This window comes from Capricornis sumatraensis, chromosome 3 (assembly GCF_032405125.1).
Source record: "Capricornis sumatraensis isolate serow.1 chromosome 3, serow.2, whole genome shotgun sequence".
Classification (NCBI taxonomy): Eukaryota; Metazoa; Chordata; class Mammalia; order Artiodactyla; family Bovidae; genus Capricornis; species Capricornis sumatraensis.
In genome coordinates, this window is record NC_091071.1 from 24089162 (window position 1) to 24098754 (window position 9593).

The window sequence follows — 9593 nt, forward strand, 5'->3', positions numbered from 1 at the left end:
TAGCCTGGAAGAAAAGTGACAAGTGCTTATCAGGAGAATGTGGGGATGTGAGAATGTGAGGTCATTCAGGTTGTGTAGCCTTGGAGATGAACAAGATGCTAGACTTGATGTGGCAATGGAGAACATGGTCTTGAGCTACTTGGACAACAGAGAAATAGGGTACGTGTATAACTGGGGACACTGGAGTCATTTTCCAGTTATCATTCCAGAAAAAATGATAATAATACTGCAAAGAGAAGTTTCGATCATGCAAGGCACCTAACACAGTGCCTGGAGCACAGCAGGTCTTTAGGAGCTCCCTTACCTCAGTCCTCATTTCAATGGATTTTATATTCATGGCAGAATACGGAGAAGTCCCCAAACCTGTGTGCCTGTTTCTTTTCTTCAGAGCTGGATACTCTGTAAGGGTGCTCACTTTTATTTATTGTCTAAAAATATGTAAAAATAAAATTTTGGGGAGTACAACCTATTCACAAAATGGTTGGATTAAACTTGATCATACAGGAAAGTTAATATTCTGACATGAGTTTGTACTGATTTACAAACATTTGTGACAACAAATTTCAGGTAGATTGTTCTACAGATATGACTGGAAGGGAGTGGATGACATTCTAAGTGGTAGAAAGTTCCTAGGGGATGGAGAAACTAGCACTCCACCAAAAGTAGATGTCTTACTTTTGAAAAATCAGCCTAAAAGCTCCAGCCCTTTCAACATATGCATAACACAGAGCCAGCAGAGGCTTTTGGGGCTCTGAGGGCTATATCCTTTGGCCTCTCCTCCTTTGTGGAAAGACACATCTGAAGATCAATATGTTCAAGAGAGCAGTCATCCCTGATGGGTGAGGAATGTGAGCTCCAGTTCATCACAGTCCTCAGCACTCCTTGCTGCCTCACACTATTAGGGAAATTAAATGAATAGTCTTGTTTAGGCTTCAGAGACAAAACACAGCAGTCCTCTGACCTTGCTTCTAACCTTCTGGGACACTGCCCTGACTGGGAGTGACTGCCTGCTGTGAATGCAAGACTTACAGCACCAAAGATAAGATGGTGGAGAAATCTTGAGATTGTTGAGCCCCCAGAGGGGGTCTGGCCAACCAAACCTCAGACTTAGCAACATTCTAAGTTTTACAAGACAAAACAAACAGCATTAACATGAAACCAGGCTTGCAATTTAGTCACAGATTGATGATGATATCAGTTTTCATAGTCCTGGGATTATAAGCAGAACACTGAATTGCAATCTTTGAAGTCTCACCCATGGAGTCGTCGCACTGCCTGGGACTCTTTCCCAGTTGGGACTCCAAATGTGCTGTGACATGGGGCTTCCCAGGGCTGTTTAAGTCTGAATGTTGGTCAAAACCCAATTTGGTGATGTATTCTCTGCTCTACTTCTCTTTTCTTTTAATGTTGGTATGTTGAAAGTAAGCTAGATAATTCTCTAATACATATCCGTATTCTTTATTTGCATATAATGACTGGCTTATTTTGTTAACAAATCCTTTGAACCTGAGACAAAAGTGAAAACATTCAGCAAAACACATATTGACCTGCTTTGATCATTTACGGTGCTATCTGGCCCCTGTACACAATCATGTTGTGATTGGTGGGTAAAGGGGAAGTAAACAGAACTCCACATGAGGTTTGACTTGCTCCATCTCCCAGACATTGTGGAGGCTCCCCAAACTCAGGCAGGTTGTATCAGCCCCAACTGGGAGTCTCGGCCTTGCTCACTGACCTGTCCGCATACAAGCCACACTGACCAGCCACCACTCCGGGAGCCGCGGGAGCACCAGCATCATTCTGTCTCCAGGCTGCAGGCCACAGGCACCCTCCAGCACATTAGCCGCCTTCCTAGATTGCTCTCCCAGCTCTTCAAAGCTCCACTTGACCTCTGCTCCTGTACCATCAACCCACCAGAAGGCAGGGATTGGGGGCCGGTGCCCAGCCTACAGAGTTGCATAGGCAAAAATAGATGGAAACAAATGGGTGAGGATTTTTGTTTGCTTGCTCTTCTGTTTTTAAATTATTTTTACAATAGTTATTAAATTCACAGGGTTAAAAAATCAAAATGATATGAAAAGACATACGTTAAGAAGGCTTCTTCCACACTGTGCCTATCCTGCTCCCCACTTTACCTGTCTCAATGAGCAACCAATATTATTAATTTCTTACAAATCTTTCCAGTGAATCTTTAGGCAAACATAAATATGTTCTTTTTTTCCATCCCATCTTTTTAATGCAAAAGATGGCCTAAGATTCACACTATTCTGTGACCTCCCTTTGCTTTCTACCATAAGGGTGGTGTCATCTGCATATCTGAGGTTATTGATATTTCTCCTGGCAATCTTGATTCCAGCTTGTGCTTCTTCCAGCCCAGTATTTGTCATGATGTACTCTGTATATAAGTTAAATAAGCAGGTTGACAATATACAGCCTTGACGTACTCCTATGTGCTATATATATACATATATATATGTATAAACTCACACACACATATACACACAAATTATATATCTCAGATATGTGATTTTGTGGGATGTCTTTTCATTTTGACCTACAAATGCTAGAAATTTTCATGAAATTCAGTTTATCTACTTTCTTTCATTGCTTATATTTTAGAAACCATTACCTAATCCAGGATATGCACCTATATTTTCTTCAAAGAATTTTAGTTTTTTTCTCCTTCATTTAGATCTTTGATCCATTTTTTAGTTAATTCTTGTATGTGGTGTGAGGTAGGGATCACCTTCTTTTTTTGCATGTGAATATCCAGTTGTGCCAGCACCATTAATTGGAAGGACAATTCTTTCCCCATTTAATTTTCTTGGCACCTTTGTTGAAAACTGACTGACCATAGATTTATGGGTGTATTTCTGATCCTTAGGTTTATCCCATTCATCTATGCCTATCCTTATGCCAGTACCAGATTGTCTTCTTTTTTTCCCCACACAGTCTTGATTACTGTAACTTTGAGGTAGGTTTTGAAATAAGAAAGTGTGTGTCCACCAGGTTTGTGCTTCTTTTTCAAGATTGTTTTGGTTATTATGGATTCCTTGCATTTCCACATGGCTGTTTGGACAAGACTGTATATTTTTGCAAAGAAGTCTACTGGAATTTTGATAAGGCTTACAATGAGTATGTAGATCAATTTGGTATATATTGTCATTTTTTTGCAACTTTATAATTTCTGCCTTAATAACATGTCAGTTTTTAAAACATACAGATCAACTTATTCATACTATTCCTTTATAAAAGAGACTTCAGGTAAGCTATTCAGTTCAGTTCAGTTCAGTTCAGTTGCTCAGTCATGTCCAACTCTTTGCGACCCCATGAATTGCAGCATGCCAGGCCTCCCTGTCCATCACCAACTCACAGAGTTTACTCAAACTCATGTCCATCGAGTCAGTGATGCCATCCAACCATCTCATCCTCTGTTGTCCCCTTCTCTTCCTGCCCCCAATCCCTCCCAGCATCAGAGCCTTTTCCATGAGTCAACTCTTCGCATGAGGTGGCCAAAGTATTAAAGTTTCAGCTTTAGCATCATTCCTTCCAAAGAACACCCAGGACTGATCTCCCTTAGAATGGACTGGTTGGATCTCCTTGCAGTTCAAGGGACTCTCAAGAGTCTTCTCCAACACCACACTTCAAAAGCATCACTTTTTGGTGCTCAGCTTTCTTCACAGTCCAACTCTCACATCCATACATGACCACAGGAAAAACCATAGCCTTGACTAGATGGACCTTAGTCAGCAAAGTAAAGTCTCTGCTTTTGAATATGCTATCTAGGTTGGTCATAACTTTCCTTCCAAGGAGTAAGCGTCTTTTAATTTCATGGCTGCAGTCACCATCTGCAGTGATTTGGGAGCCCCCAAAATAAAGTCTGACACTGTTTCCACTGTTTCCCCATCTATTTGCCATGAAGTGATGGGACCCAGATACCATGATCTTCATTTTCTGAATGTTGAGCTTTAAGTCAATTTTTTTACTCTCCTCTTTCACTTTCATCAAGAGGCTTTTGAGTTCCTCTTCACTTTCTGCCATAAGGGTCGTGTCATCTGCATATCTGAGGTTATTGATATTTCTCCCGGCAATCTTGATTCCAGCTTGTGCTTCTTCCAGCCCAGCGTTTCTTATGATGTACTCTGCATGTAAGTTAAATAAACAGGGTGACAGTATACAGTCTTGACATACTCTTTTCCTATTTGGAACCAGTCTGTTGTTCTATGTCCACTTCTAACTGTTGCCTCTTGACCTGCATATAGATTTCTCAAGAAGCAGGTCAGGTGGTCTGGTATTCCCATCTCTTTCAGAATTTTCCACAGTTTATTGCTATCCACACGGTCAAAGGCTTTGGCATAGTCAATAAAGTAGAAATAGATGTTTTTCTGGAACTCTCTTGCTTTTTCCATGATCCAGTGGATGTTGGCAATTTGATCTCTGGTTCCTCTGTCTTTTCTAAAACCAGCTTGAACATCTGGAAGTTCATGTTCACTTATTGCTGAAGCCTGGCTTGGAGAATTTTGAGCATTACTTTACTAGACTGCAATTGTGTGGTAGTTTGAGCATTCTTTGGCATTGCCTTTCTTTGGGATTGGAATGAAAACTGCCCTTTTCTAGTGCTGTGGCCACTGCTGAGTTTTCCAAATTTTCTGGCATATTGAGTGCAGCACTTTCACAGCATCATCTTTCAGGATTTGAAATAGCTCAACTGGAATGCCATCACCTTCACTAGCTTGTTCGTAGTGATGCTTTCTAAGGCCCAATTGACTTCGCATTCCAGGATATCTGGCTCTAGGTGAGTGATCATACCATTGTGATTATCATCTTTTAATTTCATGGTAAGCTTTTAAATGTATGCATAGTGTAATACATAATTATTTTCTGGTCGTTCTTGGCTGCTGAAAGTTAAATTTCATCAGATGTATTTTACCATTTTCAGAATAGTCACGAAGGATATGTAACTTTTGCATAATGAGGTAATATCTCTGGGGCATTCCCATTGAGATACACCCAGATGTTAACCAGAGTGTCTTTAGTATACATTCCCTGGATTACTCTAGTCTTTAGTTAGTTTCTAGAGTTCTGAAAAGTTGATTATGACTAAGTTTTTATTTTGCTTTTATGGAGAATAAAATTTCAGAAAGTCCTTATTCCATCATTTTTGCTGACTTAACCCTCTTTGTTTGATTTTTTCATTAGGAAAAGTCTTCTAAGGGTGAGCTTGCATGCATGCATGCTAAGTCTCTTCAGTCCCATCTGACTCTTTGTGACCCCATGGACTGTAGCTCACTAGGCTCCTCTGTTCATGGGTTTCTCCAGGCAAGAATACTGGAGTAGGTTGCCATTGCCTTCTCCAAGGCAGGAGGGAGCTGCTGTCATCCCCACTCTACAGGCAAGGAGCTGGGGCCACTTTAGCTATACAATAGCCTGTGGGCTTATGAAATCCAGGGACTGTAGAGCCTGACAGGAAGATCATTTCAGGGAAGCACTGGATGAGCTTAGCGTGGTTTTATTTTTTAACAAAATCTTACACTTTGTAGATATTAAAGGAGCACCCTAACCCCATCTCTTACTTCTCATTTAATTCTCACAGCTCCAGTTGGCATACTGTATAACTCTGTTTTTATAGATGAGACAACTGAGATCCAAGCAGCCTAGCAATTTGCTCAAAGTCATGCTTCACGCAAATAAAGCACATCTATCTGATAGCAAAACTTGCTTTTACATCTCAGTCATTCTCATACCACCCCCATACATTTTACCATATCCACTAACAGTGGACTATTCATACATCTACTCACAATATTACTTATCTCATCTTTTTTTCTTTAAACAAGCTCTTCTTAAAATTAACATAAATAAATTTCTTTCAGATAAAGTTTATATTCTCCTACTATAAACAAAAGGTATCTTTGACACAGAGTACAAAGAGAGGCAGAACAGACACACAAGGAAGGGAGGATAAAGAAGGAAGCAAATGCCCTGAGACACACAAGGAAATCAAGATCATCTGAATTCAATCCTATGTATTTGCTGTGATCTGTGAAAAGCTTTGAGCCTGAGCCAAGCTCTCTCCTCATTTAAAAGGGACGGACCCAATGTGAGGAAGAGACTAAAAACAGCTTAGTAGTAATACAAAACTTTCTCCTTCACTTGCTCAGAATGATTTGAAGGAAATCAAATCATTGATTTAATTGGGGTGTAACTCTCTCCCCATGTAATTGGGGTTTAGGAATGTGAGAATACTAGGGATTAAGTAGGGGTGTCTAAGGCTCAACACCTTGGTCATAATAGCTTTTTTAAGGCTTAAATGCTCACAGTTTAAATTTTAAGACTTGCAAAACTCTCAAGCCAAAATGTACACATGTCTTGTAGCCTCGAGTCTCACTGGGGTTTTGTGAAGGTGGAATCTGATGCCCAAGTTGGACGCTAGGACACCGTGAGCTTCACCTTTTCCAGCTGACTCCACACGTCCAGCACATCATGGGCAAAGTTGAAATACTCAGGCACTGGCTGCCTGCCCAGGCTGATGGCTTCCCAGGTGGCCACAATCTTCTGAGGGACAGGAAGAGGTGGTGGCTGCCGATGAGACCCACAGATACCCCGGGCATTTCTCAGTGCCTGGAGGACCAGTTCTCTTAGCCATAGCCTCATGTTGCCTCCTGCCTGTCATCAAAGAAGAGAGAGAATGTCATCGTGAATTTTGGGCTTTAGGGAGACACTGAGGTTGGAGAGAAACCTGTGGTCAGCCCTAGGGTGACCACAGCACATATTGGCTTGTAGAGCAGAGTCTTGGGCTCTAATCTGAGTTCCATGGTGTGATTTTGATCATTTCTCCTCCCTGGGCCTGAGGTTCATCTCTTCCCCCTTTCATGGCCTGTTGGATCTCTGTGGGGGGCAGGAACTCAGAGCCCACATTCCAAGGCTCAGTTCTTCAAACTGAATCCCTCAAAAAGCCTTTTGTAAATCCTGAACTGGCCTGACAAGTCTGAAGAAAGCTCCAGGGCAGCACCTTCCAAAAGAAATGTGATATGAACCACACCTCCTCCTGTAATGCACAATTCTCTGGCAGTTTCATTAAAAAAGAAAAAGAAACAGGTGAATACATTTTATTTAACTATTGCGAAATGGAATGGAATGAAGTGAAGTGAAAGTCACTCAGTTGTGTCTGACTATTTGTGACCCCATGGACTATACAGTTCATGGAATTCTCCAGGCCAGAATACTGGAGTGGGTAGCCCTTCCCTTCTCCAAGGGATCGTCCCAACCCAGGGATTGAACCCAGGTCTCCCACATTGCAGGTGGATTCTTTACCAGCTGAGCCACAAGGGAAGCCCTTGCAGAATGGAATATTTCTTGCCATATCAGTGGGCAAGAAATGTCACAACCATCAGTGATTTGGGGCCTCCAAATGTGAATGAGGGCTCTCCAAAGGGAATGCAATGCCTGCTATCCAGCAGATTCTAAGCTCCCTATGGTGATTGCTGAGGAGCCGGGAGAGGGGTGGGAAATGCAAGAAGCAACTGGCCACTACATCTGCCATTCCTTATGGTGAACAAGGAATTAAGGATGCAAATAATCAAAAATCAGGGTTTGGCCCCAGATAGCTGAGGGGCATATGAGTGAGTGAGAGTTGCTCAGTCATGTCTGACTCTTTGCAACCCCATGGACTGTAGCCTGCCAGGCTCCTCTGTCCATGGAATTCTTCAGGCAAGATTACTGGAGTGGGTTGCCATTTCCTCCAGAGGGGCATATGGAAGGAATGAATTATCTGGTTTTCCATATTTAATAATCTTTGATGTTTAGACTGCCTGCCCACTTGTTCCAAACTTGTATATAGCCTGACTCCCTTTCCTGCCTCCTCAGAGCAATTTTCTCAGGGCTCCTGAGATGCTGCCTCCTGGGCTGGGAGTCCTTAACATTCCCACTAAATAAAATAATTCTCTACTTTCAAGTTGTGACTAATTTTTCAGTTGACACTAGCTGTATCCCATAATTTCAAACATGTAATCAATATCAGAAGACATTATTAGAGATATTTTATGTTCTGTTGTTCTTAAGTCTTTGAAATCCAATGTGCATTTTTCATTTACAGGCACACTTTGGTTTAGACCAGCCACATTCAAATGCTCCAAAAGCTACACGTGGCTAGTCTCTACTGTATTGGACCAGAATAGTTTTAGTATCTGGATATTCAGAGTGTGGTCTATGGACCAATGACATCAGCGTTACTTGGGAACAGTTTACAAAGGCAGAACCTTAGACCTCACCCAAGACCTGTGGAATTAGAATCTGCACTTCAATATGAACCCCAGGCCAGCTGAGCACATTAAAGTTTAAGTGAAGCAGTGGCCACAGGACTATATCCCCAGAGTCATTTCCTTTCTGCCAAGTTCCTCTTAGTAATAATAACAATAGAATGCAGTAATAATAACTGCCATAGACTAAATGTTTGTGCTCCCCCCATATGTAATTTAATCCTAACCTCAAATGTAATGGTGTGAGGAGGTGAGGCTGCTGATTTGTGATTAGGTCATGAGGGTGGAGCCCTTATAAAAGAGATCCCAGAGAACTCCCTCCTTCCTTCTGCTTGCTGAGGCTAGAACTATGAACCAGGAAACAGGCCCTCACCAGATACCAATCTGCCCATGGTGCTTTGATCTTGAACTTTCCAGCCTCTAGAACTATGACATACAAATGTTGTTTAAACCATCTAGTATGCGGTATTTTGTATAGCAGCCAAAATGACTAAGACAACAATAATAATGTGCCAGGATAACAAGAAAAGCAATAACTGTCATTTTCTTGAGCATTTGAAAAGTGCTTTATAAATGTTACTTCCTTAAATTCTCATAACTGTGTAATGTGTTTTGTTCTCTATTTTACAGATAAAGAAAGTGAGGCATGGAGAGGAAAAGTGACTTCCAGGTCTCACCTCCCAGAAAGCTAGACCTTAGCCCCTGTGTGGCCAGGCTGGGGATGGTGGCTGCAGCTTCAGAACTTCCTTTCCCTTACCTCCCTCCCTTACTCCTTACCTCTCCAGAACTCTGCCCCAAGCCCTTTCCTCTTCCTTTCTCTCCTGGATTCCTGGGGTCCCTTGACAGCAGGTAGTTAGAATCTCAGGCTTCCTTCCTAAGTGTACAAAGCCCCATTTCCGGCCCTGCCCTCTTTAGGCTTAATCTGTAAAGGCCTGGGGCAGCTGACACCTCCTGCCGAGCATTTCTCTTCACTGTACCTTGTACTTGAACCCAGAAAATGCGAAGACTTCAGGTTTTACTTCAGCGGAATGCAGGCCTTTGTGCCTGTAAACATTCAGGCTCCCAGGAACGCTTGTAAAGGCAATGTGCTAACTCAGCCTCCGGAGGAACTTTGGCCCCAAATGCAGCCAAGAGAGGGCAGAGCCTGAAGCTAGCAGAGGGCACATGGCGTCAGCTGGTCAGCACACTTGAGCCAGCGAGAGTGGCCCGGCAACCTTTTTTCACAGCTGGGAGAAGCAATTCCAACCCCAGTGCCTGGAGGGTCCTGGACCTAGGGGATATTTTCCCTGAAAATTCAGGTCACCATCTAACCCAGGAAGAGAACAGGAACTTTAT

General features: G+C 42.3%; 1 protein-coding gene across 4 annotated transcripts in view; it reads right to left on the reverse strand.

Moving 5' to 3' along the window:
* Window positions 1–9359, reverse strand: part of ACSM5 (acyl-CoA synthetase medium chain family member 5) — a 31046-nt gene extending 21687 nt beyond the window's left edge. For 3 of the 4 annotated variants that reach the window (XM_068968848.1, XM_068968847.1, XM_068968845.1), the window contains exons 1-3: window positions 9236–9359; window positions 6451–6666; window positions 1736–1946 (exon numbers count right to left, since the gene is read on the reverse strand). In XM_068968848.1, coding sequence (XP_068824949.1) covers window positions 1736–1946; window positions 6451–6654 — 415 coding nt within the window. In that variant the 5' untranslated portion in view covers window positions 6655–6666; window positions 9236–9359. Of the gene's footprint in view, window positions 1–1735; window positions 1947–6450; window positions 6667–9035; window positions 9211–9235 lie in introns of those variants that run through there. The other variant, XM_068968846.1, reaches the window with a different exon arrangement.
* Window positions 9360–9593: the final 234 nt, after the last annotated feature.